The sequence below is a fragment of the Sitodiplosis mosellana genome, unplaced genomic scaffold, assembly GCF_009176505.1.
Source record: "Sitodiplosis mosellana isolate CC-2019 unplaced genomic scaffold, AAFC_SMos_1.0 Smas_scaffold_6181, whole genome shotgun sequence".
NCBI classification, from domain to species: domain Eukaryota; kingdom Metazoa; phylum Arthropoda; class Insecta; order Diptera; family Cecidomyiidae; genus Sitodiplosis; species Sitodiplosis mosellana.
In genome coordinates, this window is record NW_022601422.1 from 16,174 (window position 1) to 36,765 (window position 20,592).

The 20,592-nt window shown below is 36.3% G+C and overlaps 2 protein-coding genes across 9 annotated transcripts in view; one reads left to right on the forward strand and one right to left on the reverse strand.

The window, feature by feature from the left end:
* Positions 1–175: 175 nt before the first annotated feature.
* LOC129576185 (uncharacterized) lies at positions 176–1,561 on the reverse strand. The gene is made up of 5 exons (XM_055460863.1): positions 1,407–1,561; positions 1,044–1,338; positions 881–922; positions 687–809; positions 176–589 (listed from the first exon to the last, which is right to left on the reverse strand). Exons 2-5 carry the CDS (start codon positions 1,160–1,162, stop codon positions 403–405), a joined length of 471 nt encoding a protein of 156 aa, XP_055316838.1. The 5' UTR covers positions 1,163–1,338; positions 1,407–1,561; the 3' UTR covers positions 176–402.
* A 581-nt stretch (positions 1,562–2,142) lies between these two features.
* LOC129576184 (dnaJ homolog subfamily B member 3) overlaps positions 2,143–20,592 on the forward strand; it is a 69,119-nt gene continuing 50,669 nt past the window's right edge. For 2 of the 8 annotated variants that reach the window (XM_055460857.1, XM_055460860.1), the window contains exons 1-2: positions 2,203–3,268; positions 15,522–19,123. The gene's annotated coding sequence lies outside the window, so the exon portion shown is untranslated. Of the gene's footprint in view, positions 3,269–6,335; positions 9,574–15,521; positions 19,124–20,592 lie in introns of those variants that run through there. The other 6 variants (XM_055460854.1, XM_055460862.1, XM_055460858.1 and 3 more) reach the window with 5 other exon arrangements.

Consider the following 20,592-nt stretch of genomic DNA (forward strand, 5'->3'; position numbering starts at 1 on the left):
GATTTCGATTGTTTTGAACAGCTTTTGTTTTTGGACACAGAAAATTTGATTCAGCATCACAGCATCTATTCCGTTTGTTCCGACGAATTAGGAAACATTTACCTTTGTCTTATTTTTTTCATTTTTCTTCATTAATATGAAGAATGTATCATTAATTCAGAAACAATCAGCAACATAAATTGTTATTTTTAGATATGTTTTTATTTGGCTCTGGATTGAGAGCCGAAATCAACCATGAAATATAAACTATGACCAAATGATACGAAAAAAACTCCATCATTCTATTAGCTATTTGATCTCTTGAAAAAGGTGTTGGTTTAATTGTAATAAATTTGCAGAAGGTGGCCAAATTTGAGCCAACAGCCATGCTGTCTCTCTATGAGAAAGTATAAGTATCAAACTTTAAGCGGATGCTGCTTTTTCGGCTATCGCATCAACGTGTTTCAAGTACTCGTAGCTCACTCGAGCAAGTCCATAGCCGGATGCAAGACCAAGAGCGGTGCCCAATACAGCATTATGTGGAATTGAACTGCGAATTATTGCCCAAACCAATACCGAACCCAAACTGAACAACGTACTTCCAAGAACACTGTACGAAAAGAACAAAACACAAACATTGCAATGAGAAATGAAATTTAGTGCCGATGCATTTGCACGATGCGAACGATGCCAGGAACTCGTTTTACCTGTATGTAATTTTTTGTTTAACATCAAGCGATTTTAAATGTGGACGACTGTAGATGTACAATGTGGTACCGAAAAGTGTATGGATCAAGAGGAAATTGGTGACATCACGTTTTGGAATTAATCTGTTTAACGAGAATGGAAAAGTGGTTTTTTTTAAACATGAAGTCCTTGAAGCGATTTGATTGCCACTTACCTAGATGCTAGTTGTGGGCTCAAAATATTGACCGAAAGAGCGCTACAAAAATGAAAACAGGGAAGTTGGAAATTAAAATAGAACAAAAACGATGAAAAAACGTCAAAAATTTCTTTCAAAATCAGAGTTGAAATATAAAAAGGCCATAAAAATCGGCAATTACCCATAGCTCGACAATGCATGCAATGGGGCATAGTAGAAAAGAATGTTGTTTTTTGTAAATGGTTTCAATCCAAGACGTGTACAGAGTGAACAGTTGCTGTTTTCAGCTGCTGATGCCATTTTTATCCTCTTCTTCACGGGGATCCACCCAATTGATTACACACAAAAAATACGTTTGTTTTAGAAATGTCGGAATGAAAAATTCCTTCGACTAGCGAATGCGTTCGATGATGAAAAGTCGGATAAGAATTGCCGTTGTATATTAGGAAATCGACGACACTTTCACTGCTTAGCGGCTACAAACGAAACGAATAATTTGCAATTGAATTTCATCAATACAGAAAAAAAAACACAAGCAACTTACATAATGTGTGAATATTCTGATGGTTTGTGCCGAAAGGCGACGAGACAAAATAATCACAGAGGTGCGTTTGACATTTCGCAAAGACAAACGCAATTCGCCGTGTGTATTGGTGGTGGTTTGGGATCGCCGACAACGACGACTCATATGCATGTGAACCAGTCGCATACGGCACCGAGGTGGGATCAAACGTTGGCAACACCAATAATCAAAAGTTAACCATACCGAAACCATAAATAAACAAAATTCTTCGGTGCTCAATACTAATTTTGAGTATTGAACAATGAACATGTATGTATACAATGAACTTGTCTATCGAATTGAAGTGACATCTTGGTTGCACGATGGAAAAAAAATTGGGGAGAAAATGATATTACATCCCAAAACTTCTTCCTTCAGACATTTGAAATGACGGTAACATTGTCTAGCCTTTTTTCGTAACGATCTGTGATTTTCAACTTGAAAAGACATTTCTCCTTCATAAAGCCTATAGTGGCTGGTATGAGATGATATTCCATAGATAGGAAAGTTTCGAAGGAATAAGACAAGCAAAGCTTGCAAGATTTGGACACATCTGATAATTTTTCCATGATTTAAATGCGACGAAAATTCAAAATACCATCACAAAGGCGCGCTTGACATTCAAAAGGGAAAAACGTATAAGTATTGGTAGTGTTTTGGGTCGTATCATCCATGTGAATCAATCACACGGCAGCGAGGTGAAAACAGACGTTGGCAATACCAATACCAATAACGAGAAGTAAACCCAGAAAACCTTGCTCTAAAATCTCAATGACATCCAAATCAAATTGGATGATTCGCGATGCATCGTCGCCGATTACCTTCGAAAATATTGGAAAATTCTATTTTTCCACCGTTTCACTGGCTTGTTGCATTACAAATGTGCAAATCTTTTATTTTCTAACGATGAAGGCGACATCGCGGCAAACGTCAATACCATCGGACGAAGCAAAGATACGTCAGAAGACAAACCAACAAGAACAAAGAACGTGCCTAAAGAGTAAACGAATGAAAACACTGTGATAAACACACGTTTTGAACGAAAGCGCGCACACACATACCAACCAAATAGTATCGTTGTTGTTTCGGTCCGTATGTTTTTCAATTCACACAAACGTACACTCGTACACACTGGGTTCAAGTATACTCTTTGCTTTCAGCATACAAGTGTGTGTTTCTTTGGTTTGTGTATATGCAAAGGCACTGCGAATATCAGTGATTTATAGTGGTGTAGTTGTTACTGCATTCAATATTTCGAGCGAAGAAAAAAAAATAGGTTTTTCTATTCGGTCGTGTTGAATATTTCTTCTTATTGTGTTGTGCGAAAGAGGAAAAAAACGGATTTTTTGTGTGTCCGATTCCGTTTTGTTTCGTGTTTGGAGTCATAACACACCGAGAAAGAGACTGCCACTGACAAAAAGTCTTTTTTTTTCATTACAAATGATAAGCTAAGTTAACTGAGATTGCAGTAAAAAAAATCGAAGTCACCAAAAAATAAGTCGAAGAGATAATCGTTTGTTTTTCAATTTGCCAAAGATCGTGTGCAATACACACACGTTACCATCTCTACACATAATATACCAACGAAAATCAAAACCAAAGATCTTCAAATTTAAATAAAAAAGTATACCAACCAACGAAATCAAAAGTTACTTCAACCAAATATTACAAAAACGAGATTTGTGCTGTGTGTTAGTTATTATTGCAGGAAGTCAAAAAGCGAGCGAATTGAATTTCATTACATAGAAATTGTTCCGATGAAAGCATAAAATCGATTGATTATTAGTGGACTGCGTGGAATTGCATCTGATTAAAAGAGCATATTTAAGGCGTAAAAGATAGAGGTATGTATCGCAAATTGTACAGTTCTTTATTTGGTCATCATATTTACGTGCACATGTTTGATTTGAAAAAAAAACGGTAACCAAGAATGAATCTCTCTCCCATGTGTGTTTTTATCTCTTGAAAAGCGAAAAATGAAACATACACACTGACTCGTCTCGGCTTCGTAGCGGCAGCTAGCAAAAGTGTGACAATTGTTTTATTTGCTGCTGCTGCTGTTCTTGTTGTTGGTCAGTGCAAATCGATTGTTTGTGTTGCATTGAATTATTAGTTGTGATGCCGTTTGCGGGGATTTCGGTGTTATCCTTGAAAAGAGTTCGGTTTTGAAAGCGAATTTCGACTGAGATAGAGCGAGAGAGAGAGAGAGAGAGAGTGTGAAAGCTGGGTATCCGAATGGAATGCAGAAAAAAATGCAGAAACCCAAAAACGCAGAAAACAATTTTGCAGAAAAAAAATTACAGAAAGAAAAAAAGCAGAAAAACAAAATGCAGAAATCCAAAAAAAGCAGAAAGAAAAAATGCAGAAAAAAATTTGCAGAAAAGAAAAAAATGCAGAAAACCAAAAGCGCAGAAAAATTGAAAAAATACGATTTTTTCGAAAATTTGTTGACCACAATAGATTTCGTCCGACGCGTGTTTTTTTGAATCTGGCACATCAGCCAAATAAGTGCCAGGCGAAAGTTTAGGCCGCCCTGAATTCATAATGGCCATCCCAAGCGCGACTCCACACTTAGCTTCTAAATGTGACACCTTGGTAAGTGTGAGCATTCGTTTTGCGAATAAGCGACAAAGAGGATGGAAACAAGTGCGCGTGTGGTAGTGAGCAGCCTGATGCGATGCTTCTCAATGTAGCGACTAATACACGCGCACTTGTTTTCACTCTCTTTATTGCTTGTTCGCACGACGAATGCTTACACTTGCCAAGGTGTCACATTTAGAAGCTCAAAGCTACAATATGTTTCAGGAAATGGGTTGAAATGGGTAAATTTCGTGGAAAATGAGGAAAAATGGTCAAAATTAGTTACTGTAGTAACATTTACAACTTTTGAAATGTACGGTTCAACACATGAACGTCAGGTTCTAGTTGCTGGCGAGCCGATATTAACCTCATACTTCGTTCTGGTGAGTTGGTGGATTCAGTGGAACTTTTATTTTGTCAGTGGTGTTAGAAAAGTGGTCGAAAACGGCCTCTTACGATGTTTTTGTCTTGGACAACTAACATTTTTTCTCAAAAAAATGGGTCCCTGAACATTTGAACACTGGTTTTCCTACAAATTTGGTCTCAAATCGACATTTCTTCATAAAACTATCGATCAATTGAAAGATTGATACAAAATCACATTTTTGGCATAGAAAGCCCTCCCATTTATTTTTTGAGAAAAAATTATAGTTGTCCAAGACAAAAACATCGTAGAGGCCGTTTCCGACCACCTTTCTAACACCACTGACAAAAAAAATGAATTGAATTTTTTTTTCCTCTGAATCCACCAACTCACCAAAACGAAGTAGGAGGTTAATTTCGGCTCGCCAGCAACTAGAATCTGACATTCATGTGTTGAACCGTACATTTCAAGAGATGTAAATGTTACTACAGTAACTAATTTTGACCATTTTTCCTCATTTTCCACGAAATTTTTATTTGGCTGATGTGCCAGATTAAAAAAACAGGCGACGGACGAAATCTATTGTGGTCAACAAATTTTCGAAAAAATCGTATTTTTTCAATTTTTATGCGTTTTTGGTTTTCTGCATTTTTTTCTTTTCTGCAAATTTTTTTTCTGCATTTTTTCTTCCTGCGTTTTTGGATTTCTGCATTTTGTTTTTCTGCATTTTTTCTTTCTGCGTTTTTGGGTTTCTGCAATTTTTTTCTTGCTTTTTTCATTCTGCAATTTTTTTTTCTGCAAATTTGTTTTCTGCGTTTTTGGGTTTCTGCTTTTTTTTCTGCATTCGATACCGAATTCGAAAGCTGAAAGGTTAATGTTAAGTAGCAGCTGTGTGGTTCTTTGTTTCTTTCGTTCGTTTGCTCTGTTTCAAATGCCCACACATGTGTTCTCGGTTCTCATACGAGGCAATTGTGTGTATGGACTTTCGCTATTTCAAGCAACGACTTTTTTCTATTTCTTTCATTTTTTATTCATTTTCTATTTCCACACTCTCCGTCTCTGGGCGGATTTTGATAGAGAGATAGAGTGAGTGATTGAGTGAGTGTGTCTCCGCACCAATTGTCAGGCCGAAACATATTTTTATACTCCTGTTTATTATTAAACACCCGCAAGGGTACGGTCATGCACAAATATAAAAAATACTTGAGCACATTTGCGGCCGCCAGAGCCGAAAGACAGTTGCAATTGGTGGCGTGTGTTGGTTTCGCAGCTGCTGCTGCTGCTGCTGCTGATTCTTTATTGACATAGAACCAGAGGTTGGCTGCAGATAAATTTATTTATATAAATTTCAAATATTAAATAAATTTATCCGATATTTTTCATGCGTTGTGTTGTTCTCTTGCATTTGCCAGCTATTTATCGCTGGAATGAGATTTTCGTTTTGTTCATTTACCGTTATTTCTCAACAATTCTGCCACTGTGTCACTACATAGTATATATAGTCCATAAGAAATGTGCAGAGACGAAAATGTTCGCCATTTAGTTTTACATTGCCAATACATTAGTTATAGAGATTTTTGTTTTTACATTGCCAATACATTAGTTATAGAGAATTTGCCTATCTTTTTGCATTGCCACTGTACTTAGTATATGTCCCTAAGAAATGTGTAGAGACAATGCAAATGACACAGTGGCAGACTTGTTTACAAATATCGGTAAATGAACAAACCAAAAATCTCATTCCTGCGATGAATGGCTGGCTGCCAATACAACAGCCGATGTCTCGTTTATGTACTGCAAATGCGTCAGAACAACACAACGCATGAAAAATATCGGATAAATTTATTTGATATTTGAAATTTATATAAATAAATTTATCTGCAACCATCTCTGCATAGAACTATTTGTAATGCGATAAGCGAAACGACGATTTATTACAATGATATTGCATCGATTTTCTAGTGCCGCCACCGCTGCTCAATGTTGTTGTCATTCGCATGACCGACGAAACAATACAGGAAAAAAAGAACCAACAACAACAAAAAACAAACGCAAAACAAGCGGAAAATTTTACATGGAGTTTGTATACAACCCTATACCTGCACCGTCATAAATTTCGTACTTGATGCACACACACATGATGACACCGTAAATCAAACACAATTCGTCATTCGTTTCTATCATATTATTTATTAATAAACATTCGATATTTCCGTACAAATTATTTACCGTTTGGTCGCCGAAAACACAAGCAGCAACAGCAACAACAACCACAAATCCAATAATTACAGTGTTTGTTTTATTATTTAGCACATTACGTTTTTCAGCACCAGCGTTAGGTACAATGACCTGTATCCAATTTCTCGCATCGTGTATTTCTCAGCAAACCACAAAAATCGTCCGGATGTCGAAAACAAAACGCGTTGTTTTTCTTGCGTCTCATTCATATTCATTTTTGTGCCAATCGACAATTAAGATTTTCGACTCGATTGAAACGAATTTTCGGTGGACAATTTGGTTGAGCGGGTTTTTTGTTGTTGCTGTTGTTGTTTGGGGAGAAACGGCGGCAAGTGTGTGTGTTATAAGCGAAACCCAACGCTCATGAATACCTCGACACAAATAGAACAAACGTACATTGCCCCATTGTTCTGGCCCTGAAAACGTTGTGTCTAATGTAAATTTCACGTTTCTATTTATTCATGCTGCTTAAATATTTCGTGCTATTTGCCAGTTGTGCGGAATAAGGGGTGCTGTTTTTGTCCATTGTTCCACCAAACTGACCAATGAATTGCTTCCCTCGACGGATATTATACGCCAAAATTCCAATTCTAACGACCTGAGGTCGTATACCTCAACCCAAAAACATATATATAACATGTAATGAATAAAAAAATGCACAAGCACATACTCTAAAAACACATACACCCATTGTGCCTTACCGTTCAGTGCATGCCGTCACATTTGTTCTCATTTTTAATCACTTTTCGAATGACTTTGTTTTCGACGAACTATTTTTGGAAGTTTGGCGAAGTGTTTCGAGAAATATACTCTAAATCTTTCGTCACATTGGATTCTATCGATGAAACTTTCAATTTCGAATCGATTGCCCGTTGATGTTGATGAAAGGAAAAACATTGTTTACGCAACGAAATCAATATATCAAACGGAATTGCATTTGTGATTCACACTTTTTTCGCAACACAAATCCATTTTGAAGACGTTTTACAGTACTCGACACTACATGAGGCAGTCTAGAATATTTCCATATGAAAGGTACACCACTTCAAGTGGCCCAGTTGCAATTTCAGGTTCAAAAACTGCATGTATTCGATCCAATCAAAATATTGTTGGCCATTTTCGAATTCTAAACCAATTACAATACTTGCACATATGTCATGCTGTATACGGAGAAGTAAAATCAACAATCTTTTTGAAGTCGGCATTAGAATATTGAATGAACGTGTTCTATTTGTATGTTGAATAAAGTTCTCTGTTTGATACAAACAAAAATTCGATTACTCAATAAAAAGGGCGGGAAATGATTTCACGTCAGACGTAACTTTTTCTGTTGGTTCTCTTTCTAAACGTTATTCCTTTCGCCATAAGTTAAACTGAGAAGAAATTAATCAAAGAAAAAATGAAATCGAGTAGCAAAAAGTTGTTTTGGCATGGCCGGTTCATATAAACAAGCGAAATAAAAATAAATAGGTTCGAACTGTTTTCTCGCATTTTCACCGAATGCCAAAAGTGGAAATTTCCCAACCAAGTTGAAATAAATTACGGTATATTTCGCCTTTTTTATATTGTTAAAGTCACACATTTCATGAAAATACCATTATCCGTCTTTGTCGCGTAATAGTGAAATCATATGGCAGCGCATGGAAATTACACGAATTATTACCATTTTTCCATCTTCTGCTAGTGCGTACGGTTTTTTTTCTTTTGTATCAATCCATTTCAGCCCATTAGAATGATGATCTAAATATGGCCAGTGCTAATGTAATTGAAATTCACGACTTCGATTATTATCATGTCGAAATGTTGAAATGTCTGTTCATCAGTTTACTCTAAATATTTATAAAGAATAACGAGAGAGAGAGAGAGAGAGAGAAAAACAAGTCGTTTCTATGTTTGATATGAGAATATAGGCTATTGGCGCTCTAAATATTTATAAAGTCTCTGTTTGTGTATTTATGGCAAAGTCGAATTTATTATTCACCGAAACCAAAGTGAAGAGCGCCCTTTGAGACTAATCGACAGCGTTGCACATGGTTGTGAAATGCAATTAGACGTCGTTGGTTTTGTTAATTTTTCTTTTTCGTTCAAACACTTTTTTTCTTTGCCAAATCATTTTCTCGTTTGAATTTGTCATGTTTTTTTTCGAGAGTCGATTGTCATTAGGAAATAATTTGCCATCAAACAAACAGAAAAGCAAGCAAAAAAATGACATTCCCTCATTGGCTTGGAAAAAAAAATCACATTGCGATTGAAAAACAAATGCGAGGTTTGCGACGGAATTGCACTATGGCGACGAGATCCATTAAATTCAACGATTAAAAACGATTAATTTGGGCGATTACACCGAAAAACATCATTACGGCGAAATTTGTGCATTTGTCGCGTGAACAAGAAGACAACAACAACGACACACAAAAAATAGCGGTCATCATCGGCGCGTCATGAAGAAAGCAAAAACAAAAAATAACATTGTAATGTTCCACATGAGCTCCATAGTTACGTGTGAAGTGATTACATCTAATTTACGCTTGACGCGCTTGCCAAGTATTCAGACAGTGTTTGTCTATGAGTCGCTTTTTTCTCTCCACATATTCCGTATGTGGGCCATTGAATGAGAAAGCATAACCAAAAGAAGATTTTAAAACCAACTTGTTTATTAGTACTTGTTACATAATAATCGGTATATCGATCTGATCGATTGTTGTGGCGCGGCTGCTCGAGCCTATATTCGTCAGTCGGTGTGTGTGCGTGTGTGCGTGTGTGCGTGTGTATATGAGATGATTCAGACGATTTCACATTTGGTATCGCTTACAAAGACAACATTGGATGACAAAACAAGAAAATTCAATGAAGGTACAAAAACAACAACAACAACAGCCGCACACGAAGAAAACACACGCGGTAATGACCAAACTCGTTTATTAGACCGGACTCTCTGATGGTACTTGCTATGCCCAGGCAAAAACGGTAATTTTCTCTATTATTTATATGTACAATATTGTCTTGTCTATATTTATCATCGTCTCCGGGCTGTTTCTCTCTCTCTCTGCTCTCATCTCTATTCCATATTCATACGGGCATTATAATCAGATTTCTGTGCCATTTTATTCTTCAGATGATGCTTCATCACATGCGTTTGTTATACGGAGAGTGTGTGTTTTCTTCTTCTTCTTGATTTTTTTTCGCTTTCAGCAAGAAACTTGTACAGTGTTTTCTTGTTTTTGTTCACATCTCTGTTTTTTCTTCTTCTTCTTCTTTTCATTCCCATTACGAGTAATTGTGTACGTCGAGTGCCGTAAACGTAGAAATCGAAAGCCCAACAAAAGCAATCATTATGTGACTATTAGACAACGGTGTTTTTTGTTTGTTCGCTGCAACATACATAACGATTAAATTGAAGATCACGCTGGCTACAATGAATTCAAGCAACATATAAACGGCTGAGATACAATGCGAAATGGAATCGATGCGAATGACGATGTCGATTTGGCGAAGCAACAACAAGTTTTTCAAAGGCAATGAAAAAAAAGCACCGTTCCGAAATAAGCGAATCACAATTACAGTTTTCAACTTTGTTTGAAATATGTAAACATTACTCGTTGAACCGATTTTATTTTCGCGATACGATCATTGTCTGCGCGTTGTTCTGTATAAAATATATTCCAAGTGACGAAAACGACGGTGAATAGCAAACAATTATTTGAAGAAAGAAAAAAAAAACTGAAGAACAAACAAGTCGATGATGAAGAAGAAGTAGAAAAACAGAGCTGACATAGGCACCTACGGGGTGCCGGCCCTTACTACCTTGGGTGCGCACCACATCTGGCTTGCGCTATATGTATTACTGTGTATTCGAGTGTCTCGTGTCATACACAAGCGCTATCTCAATTCCTTCGGGCTGAAACATATATCGATGGCTTTCGAAAAAAGTTGATGTTTCTAAATAAAATGGCGTGAAATGTCAATGATTGATTCTACATAAATTAATTATGATTTTTTGTGTGTGTATGTTTTTTCTATTCACAATTTTTAAGTTCAATTTTTATTTTTATTAAACAATACACTCACTCAACATACAAAAAACAGTAATTCATAATATCCACAAATTCTCCACGTGTAGAACGTACAGAACAAATCGCTTGAAGCGCTCGACATTTTGACATTTCAAACACAGCTGAATGCAATGTATAGTAACAAACAAGAAAAAGTCATATTGAAAGTAGATTCAAAAATTGTTTAAAATGTTTTCTTTTTTAACCTTCGAACCGTAAATTGAGCACTGTGTGCCCAGAACCAACTTTGAATGCTTATATCTTAATTATTTCTTATCATAAATTAATAAAATAACTATGGTTCGATTCGTTTAACATTTGGCTACAAAAATTGCGTTAACATATCCACATACGCGCACTAGCTTACCACAAATGCGCGTAAACATGTGTGATACGCTATACGTAAAATGGGTGCCTGAGTGCCCATATACATTTTTCGACAAATTGCGTATAAAAATTAATTTGGGAACTATGAAATATACATCATTGGAAAGATCTTGAACAGTACATGTAATTTGAGTTATAAAACATCAAAATCGATCATCATTTTATCAAAATATGGCCATTTTATCAATTTTGGCCAAAAAAATTCCAACGGCCAAATATTGGCCAAATGCCGGCCTATTTTGAAGTTTTATACCAAAAATGACATCTACTTTTTAAGACCTTTCTAGTGATATACATAACTTTTTGATCCAACCTGCCGTTCAAAATCTCAATTTTTGACTTCAAAATCGGCCATAGTGGAAGTTGTATGTATATGTTTTTGCCTTCTTTTTTGTGAAGAGATCAACATTGAAATTCCCACTTTATTGAAATAATTCCAAGAAACTTGCTGTTGTCTTTCATATTTCGATTTTTTATGACTTTTATAACATTTAAAATTAATTTTCATACTTTTCCGATCAATAAATACTGAAATATTTACATTTAAAAAAAAAAAATTAAGAAACAACTGACATTTCCCATATAAAATGCATTATGGGCACTCAGGCACCGATTTTACGAACAACGTTAGAAAATACATTTTACGGTTTGAAGGTTAAAGCGTTCTTTTTGCACTTTTGGTTGCCAGTTAAAAATCTAAACTATACTCAAGATGAAATACAGTGAATATAAGTGAAAGACAGCAGAACAAACATGAAAATTTGTGGAATTGGTTTTAATTCGAAATTGGGAGTGTTGATTACCTAAGTGAATGTTATAAAAAGATGTCAATGTTATTTCAGTTTTCTCTGATACTTTGTTCTGAAATCAATAAATAACGAAGAACAATTATCTGTTCGTTGCGTCAATATTTTCAATTAAATTGTTGATTCAACATCTGCTGACACTTGCTTTGCCTGGGGTTATTGAGATGGCGCTTCGAGCGCATCTGTATGTAAAAAAAACTCACGAAAACCTCTCGCTTGGTGCGCACCTAGTACTATTCGAAAAAAAATTGAGTATTTTTGAATTTGATGTAATCAAAGGGATATTGCAACTTTTTTTACCAGAAAAAACGCCATCTTACGTCGTGCCCGTAAATTATTTCACTGTACATTTAGATGGTAGAGCTTGAACAAAAGTTCGACACTATGCATAAACTTGGAAAGAGCTTGATAAACTTGATGAAGTACATATATTTTATGGTCGTTGCAATACCCCTATGGATGTAATTTTTTTTAAAATTAAATCTATGATATTTAGATTATGAAAATAATCAAATTCCAAAACATCCAAAAATATTGAGAAAAAAGTGTTTTTTAATAGTACCAGGTGCGCACTCAAGTAAGTGCCGGCACCCCGTAGGTGCCTGTGTCAGCTCTGTAGAAAAAAGACCGACAAAAAAGAACCAAGATACTTGGCTTAAGTAGCTATTGATGATCTCCGGGCCCACACCAATTCAATGGAATAGTTGATATAATTTATTATTATTCTTGACAGAGAATTAAGCGCGTCAACGAATCCATTTACCCAGTGACTGAGATAATGTGAATGAGTGACGATGGGAAAAAAACACAAACACTCGAACGGACTCATTCGACTTAACCGATATATTTGCATTTTCTGCGGTAAACATGTTAAGGTCAAATTCAATGTGTTCTCAATGTACGCTGTGTGCTTCTTCCACCGTTAATCAACATTTGGACATTGTCCTTGAGTATCACCCGAATGCGCAAATTCGAATTTTTTGCACACACAAAAGCAAGTAGTTAAACTTTATCGCAAGTCGGGATAAACCATACATTTATAGGTGCTGACATCCACTTTTGGGATAAATTTCATCACACTTGTATATGTCAACACCATTCAAACGTATATTTTATCCCGACTTGTGATGATGTTCAACTACTTTTGACAATTTACTTTTGTGTGTGTGCTCTTCGTTCCATACACACAATTGTCAGATAATGCAGAGAATGATTTGACTCATATCCCTTGGCTATTTCTGGCCAAATGCAACCGAATTTACGACTTAATACACGACGTGAGGGAAAGAAAAAAAAATACACGATTTCGCGGTCAAATAAACACTCTGCGTTGTTTGAGCGTGTATTTTTGTATACTTTGTACCATATTTTCAATGTGTTTTCTCTCTCTCTCTCTTTTACTCACTCACTCTTTCTTTCTCTTTCACCCTTTTTCTCTCATCCTCATAACATTGATAAACTGAACAAAAAAAATTCTCCATGCACCTAATTACATTACATTTTTTTCCGCTTTCGGTCGTGTGTTATTATTTGTATTTTTTTCTCTTCATTGAAATCACTCGGTGGGTTCATTTAACATTTTATTTCAAGAATTCGAACAGAATTACTCGTGTGTGCCCCACCAAAGGAGCGCGATGTTGTCGATGAACATCTTCCAACTGAAAAATTTTTATGTAGAAAAAAAACCGCAGACGATGAATGCACAGGGAATACAGAGAGAGACAAAGTTGATCAACACTACAAAGGAATCGCCGAATGATGAAATATTAACACGAAGAGATATACACAAGAATGAGAATAATAAAAGCGAACACGCTGTGAACCCAAATATATAAATACAGTATATATATGCGTATAAAAGTGTCAATACATAGGGAGAATGAACGATTGGGAGACAGATAAAATGCAATACACTGACTGAGAAATACCAGCACCTAAATGAAAAATAGTCTCACTCGGAGAGAACGAGAACGAGTGATTGCATTTGTTATTAGATAAATTTTCATGTTGAAAATGCTTCTTATGAGAAGTATTCCGAAACGTCCATAAACTAATGCAATTGCGAATCATTCCGAAATAAAACATATAGTCGCTTCACGGGTCACAACATTTTCTATGTTCATTTAACATTTATATTCAGATTCAGATTCACATTCGGATTAAGAGCACTTGGAAGTGAATTAGTTGGTGAGGAAGTAGACGATTTCTTGCAACCAAAATCAATTCGTAAACCATTCGTGGTCTCGAAATTCAATATATATTTCCAATATAGTGTTGTTTTGATCTCAATCTCTCATTGAGCACCTTTAAATCTCTTTTCAAGTCTTCTGCTACCTCTCGATTTGTCTTCTCTCTCACTCACTCTCACTCTCACTCTCTCTCTCTCTCTCTCTCTCTCTCTCTCTATCTCATGCACTTTGTTTTCTATCATCAATTCGTTCACATTTGAATTACACATAAACATCCATTCGAAATAATTTGAATATCCAGATTTTTTTGTCTACTTCAAAGGTTCCATATCAAACCTTCACACTCAATATTATAGCGACATCTATTATTAAAATAGCTTGTAGTAAACGCATTCATAGCATTTCACTGTAGTTTCGATGTTACCTATTAAATTCCCCTGTGGTATGTAGTTAACAAGTGTCAAACATGAATGTGTCAGTACTACAAGGGAATTTAATAGGAAACATCGCGACTACAGGGAAATGCTATAAATGCATTTACTACAAGCTATTTTAATAATAGATGTCGCTATAATATTGAGTGTGTTGTTCCCTAAAAACCTTAAGTTTTTTTTTCGTTCATTCGTTCGTATCAAGTTATTCTTTTATTTTGAATCTTTTTCGACTAAATTGAGACTGTGTTTTTTTTCCTCTCTTTTGAGCATCCTCCGAATGCGCTCATCGAATCCAAGATCGAAACTGCTCTCTATCGATTCTAATAGATTCATCTGAGAATATCAAGCACTTCGTGTGTTTGGCAACTCGAAACTTAGCGCTGAACGAAAATTGGTTTGAAGCAAATCCAGTGAGGCAAAACTCAAGATGAGAAAATCTACATATCGAAAACGTCCCAAGTCAAGACGCGAATTCTCTATTTGAAAATGGCGTTTTTTTCTTTCTGTCCCTCCGTCGAAATAGAATTCGTTGGCGTTTTGTGTAGAATTTATGTCACCGACACACATAAAGTATGCAAGTTGCGTTTCTGGTTCTTGAGCCGAAACTAATTTGAATTCAGAACAAATCAATTGAGTACGTATCATGTCTCTGTACATATGTATTCGAAACGGGTCGGTGAATGCATTGTCTTTTTGCAAAATCCGTTGACAAATGGCACATTTGCTAGGTTGACATTCAAGTTGCATTCTCCCCCCTTTGTCGTGTGCACATTGAAAATGCTAAGGTAAATCTTGCGTCGAACACGCATGAATTGATTTGAATACCGAAACAAACAACCACGTTGAAGCTAATCTATGTATTTATCCTTTGGGTTTTGTTAATTATATTAACGGATTCAAGCAAATGGAAAAAAATATCGCCGATTCGTTTCGAACAGTCGAAGTACTTGATTGGTATCTGGTGCTGAAGAAGGAATCATAGTTGTATTTTCTAGCCACAAAAGGAAATTCCACTGAATCCCGTGCTTTCTTTTCATTCTCTTGCAGACATTCGGTTTGGTAAACGCGCGCGTGTATTGAAATAACACCCAGAAGTGGCGAAACGCTAAGGTAAGTGTTTCCGAAGAAATTTCAACGCAGTTTGTTTTTTTAAACATATTTTTCTTGCTTCTTTTGAGAAGGTGAAAAAACCCATAAAATTTATTCGAAAAAATACGAAAATTATCAGCCGCCATAATCCAGTGCGAACTTTCTAAAAAAAACTCACATTCTTTTTTATTCAATCTTGACTTGACGGCATGAATTGCTTTACCTTATCCGACCATGTCATAATTACAATAAACGAAAACACAATCTGAAAAGCCTACGAGAAAAAAATTAAATGCGGAAAAATTGAGGTGTGCGCGCGAGCGAGCGTGCTGATGCACGAAAACAATAGAATTCAACAAAACAACAACGACCACAATTGAATATTGGTTATGATTCCGTCGTTTTTTCGTTATATATGACCGGAATTGTGAATTTTTCATTTACAATTTGGTTTTATGTTGTGTTCGGCATAAGCACGCGCGCGTACGCCGATTACTTTTTTTCGGGCATTCAATTTATTTGGGTCTCACTGACTTTCCACGCTCACTCATATTTTGCACATTTACGCGCACCACTTTTTTCAGCTGACATGTCACACACAAACACGCAAAGCAGTACACGCATGTGTTTGCATTACACAATCAAATTCAAAGGTGATGCAATTCATTCGAAGAAGTTCACTTTGCTTCGACGCACCGTCATTCCCTTTGGATTGTAGTTTGGTTTCGTGCCGAGAATTGCATTCATATTCCATTAGAAATGAGTCAGAAGTGTGAAACTTGAAAACGAAACGACAACAACGATTTCATTCTACGTCTCTGGATTTTGTACGTGCTGAAATTGGTGGTTATTAATTTGGCTATTGCAATCGTGTTATTAGTGTGAATTTTTTCGCAATTAAAAATACCTTTTTGTGCCGATGTGAATTGACAGCCGTTTCAACGCCAAATTCATCTGGAAACCGTTTGCGGTTTTGCGAATTAAAATAGTAATGTGTTAGTCATACGACTACTGATTTTACCCTCTTTGAATATTTCAATGCATGCCATTTTGCAGACTTACTCATTCGATTCATTCTTTTGTCGTCAAACAAAAACAAACGAAACAAAAATTAAGACCGGCACTGAAATTGCGACAAACATAAATTGGTTGAGTACGAAAATTAGCGACAGAAATGTTGCAATTGTGAGAAGAAGTTCCCATACTCTTCTTCAGAGTTCCAATTTTTCCTACCTATGGGGGCTATGGATCCGGATAAATGGTGGCAAATGGCCTAATTTGGTGTGGCCTAGCGAGCCATACCGACCAAAAATCCTTTTGCTCCCATTGGGAAAATTTCGAAAATTCATCCTGAGCAAAAAACAGCACTTGTCTTGAGCATAAAAGTGATTGTCTCGAACAAAATAAGCAACTGCAGTTAACTTCAATCACAAATCACTCTTAGTCAAAATGTCCCAAATTAATCGACTGACTGAAAGAATAACTAAACGTGATTGTTTCCATACAAAACGCATGATTTCAATCAACTTAGCCAGTTTTAGTTGTGTATCACTACATACAGTTGCATACAACTGAGTGACTGTTAGTCATTTTATTTGCACACGGGATATATCTTGTTTCTTTCCACCCGATAAAATGAAAATGAGTGCGCGAAAGCGCGATCGCCGATTCATTTCTTGTTTCGGTGAATGAAAGTACGTGTGCTCCGGGCCACAATCAACAAGCATGACGCATGGGCGCTCAGATAAAACAAGCGATAGAAAAAAGAGATGCACTTTAATTGCGTCGATATGAAAAAAAAAACGAAACGTGCATACACAGAGAAAGAGAGCAATTTCTTCAAAGAAGAAGAATGGCAGCAACCGCACACGTACACGGATACGTGAAAATCATATTGAGGTGCCGGCACTTTGGGTGTTTTTCTTTCTGCAAGCCGACACATGAATTGTGGCGAAGCCTTCCTCCGAAGAGGATCAACACGGTAAAAACGAGTAAGAAAGAATGAGAGCGATAGAATAAAAAAAAGAATCAGACAGAAAGGCTGTTAGTGATAGCGCAATTGGCGAGAGTCAGCCGTACATTTGATCATAAAAATAGTTACAGGCAAAATGAACTGGCACAAGCAAGTCACAGACAATCGTAGAACTTAATGATCGTGAGAATGTTTCCGATATAAAAATAGTTGTATAAAAAGAATAACGAGCAATTTTGACGATGATATGCGATTGTGACGGAAATTTGACCGTTGTCTGTGAAATGACATTTAAAGCCACTTTAAGTATAAATTTGACCAAACAAACTTCGTTGCCACTTCGGAAATGTACCACAAATAGCAATGATATTGCCGCTTCTCTCTTGTGTACATGTTCAATCCCAGTATTGCTTTTATCGTTTTTATTATTTGTTGTTTTCGGTGCACTGGAACCAGTTATCGTCGTCGTAGATTTGGTTGTAGCTGACCGCGAGAGCCGATCCAAAGCCAATTCACGACGAATGTATATTATATATATTTTTTCTCCAACACAGAAACAACCTATGCACACTCATATTGAGTCGAGTCAATGTTTTCTGGCTGTTACACGGCATGGGCATGTGTACCAACGGCACCAGCATGTGCTCTCCCGCGACTATGCTGTGGTCGAACGTGAACATTGCTCGTCTTTAGTCGTTGTTGCTGTCGTCGTCTTGGGTTTGTGTATGCGTTTGCCGCATGTATGTAAGCACAATGTGTAGCTTCGTGTGTATCGCGCTTTTTCATTCTCACATACGCACGCACACACACACACACAAATGAAATGAATTTTTGTTATTGCCGTTTGCTGTTGTATTCGATTTTCGTTTTTTGTTTTCCTCTGTAAATTTCTTTTCGACTTGTTTTCAGTCAATCGACGACTTCAGTACATTGTGCATCGTTAAAACTCGATCTATAACACTAATTTTTATTTCTAGTTTTGTGTTGTTGGTGTCTTTTATTTTCTGTAGATACACAAAACACACAGCACTTTGAGCAATAACATAATCACAGTAGTATATACGGTTTTTTTTTCGTTCATAGATACGGTATTTCGTTTTTCTTAGAACGACAAGTTCGCCGATGAATAAAAAACCAAACGAAACGAAAACAAAGTTTTGTTCTTAGTTGTGATCTTAAGTGTTGTATCCATTGCCTGAGAACTCATTGTTTGGTCGACGAAATTGTGCATACACTGATCACTGACATTTTCGATGCATATTGTATATTTGTTTCGCTCAGGTACTTAATACGTGTTTTGAATTCCAACAAAAAAAAATTACCGTATTTTTGTTGTGAACACTAAAACGTCAAAGAAGAATAAACAAAAATAAAAACATAAATTTAACGCTCAGTAGACTTTGTTAAACAAGTGACAACGACACGTTGAAAATTGTTTGATAGTGATTGAACGAATAGAGATAAAGCGAACATATTCGCAGCAAAATTCTAAGTGACATCATAATTGCAGTGGTTTTCAAGTGCAACTCATAAGCAAAACACAATAGAACATTTCAGCATCACTGTAATTCCAATTGATAACAAAAAAGTGAGTCTTTTTGTTTCTTGTTATCGTCTTTTTTTCCCACTAATTGCATCGACGACCCACATTCAGAATTATGTTTTTGTGTTTGGGCCCCGAATCGAAGAAGATTGAGGCCGATTCAAAATTGAGAGAAGCAGAAGAGAACAAAAACAAAACGCACACACACACAATGCATAAATCAAACGATGGACGCGAGATGCAATACGAGATTATCCGCGAGAATCGCGCACATAAATCAGCTGTTGCATGCAATATATGCAACATGTACGATTTTGGCAAGTTGAGCCTCATATCGACACAACGATTGTGGTTGGCGCGTCGTTGCCGAATGTGTGATCATCGTGTGATTGTGCGCGCGCGCGCACACACCGTGGATTAACCCAAGATTGGGGTCATACAACCACTAAGCCTGAAATCCAAACAAAATGTGTGAAAACATATGGCTTTCTCCATATAATCTCTATTTCAAAACAGCGAAAAATTAAAATTGTGCACCTCTCGTATGTGCTAATGTATGAAGAGAGAAGGAAAAAAAACATTGAAAAGAATAATAAAAGCGAAACAAAACCAATGAAAAGTGCTCAACCACAATAATAACGAAACAATAGCCGCATTCAAACTTTTTTCTGCTGCTGTTGCTGTTTCCATTGCTGCTGCTCATTCATATCGATTCCTTCACAACTTCTTCTATCCTATTAATCAATCAGCAGCGCTACACAAAAAATTGTGTATATCCGTCATAAAATCAAACAATAAATACATCTCTTTTTATCGCTGTTGTTGTTTGAAATGCGGTGATGTACATGAACATCATTTAAATATGCACACAACTCTTCTTCTTTTCACCGTTGCTTGTTTTTTGTTCGTGCGTTTCTCACCATGCGGTCGCATCTGCATGAACTATTGATTTATTACTCTTTGCACATACATACAAGACAAATGTTACTATGTACATAAGCTATTTTCTTAGCATTTTCATTAGTGCAAACGTGCGTCAAGTCTTCTTGAGACGATTGATTGACGAAAATAGCAACAACAATAACAACAATCACAACATCAAAACCAAAACGAAACACATAAAATGTGTGTATGTTTGCCAGTTACTCATTAGAAAATCTGTTCGTGCTCTGTGTGAATGTGTGTGTAGGAAATTCGCATTGATTTGCATAAAGATCTGCCGCCGGTCACCAACTTGTTGATTTACCAACACTTTATAACTTTAAAATAGACGCGATACGCGTAAGAAACGAATAAAACTGCGAATTGAAAGTTTATGAAATGCATAACGAATTGGAATATCGGTCTCTCTTGCGGTGGAGAGAGAGAGAGCCTAAGGCAGAATTACTACGGTTTTCAGATCGAAATCAATTTTTCATCAAATATTTGATTATGCATATTGCACAAGAAACTTTTTTGCACAGGAAAAAAATTTAGTTCAGTCGAAGAAAATGTTACGAAAGAATCGATTTTTT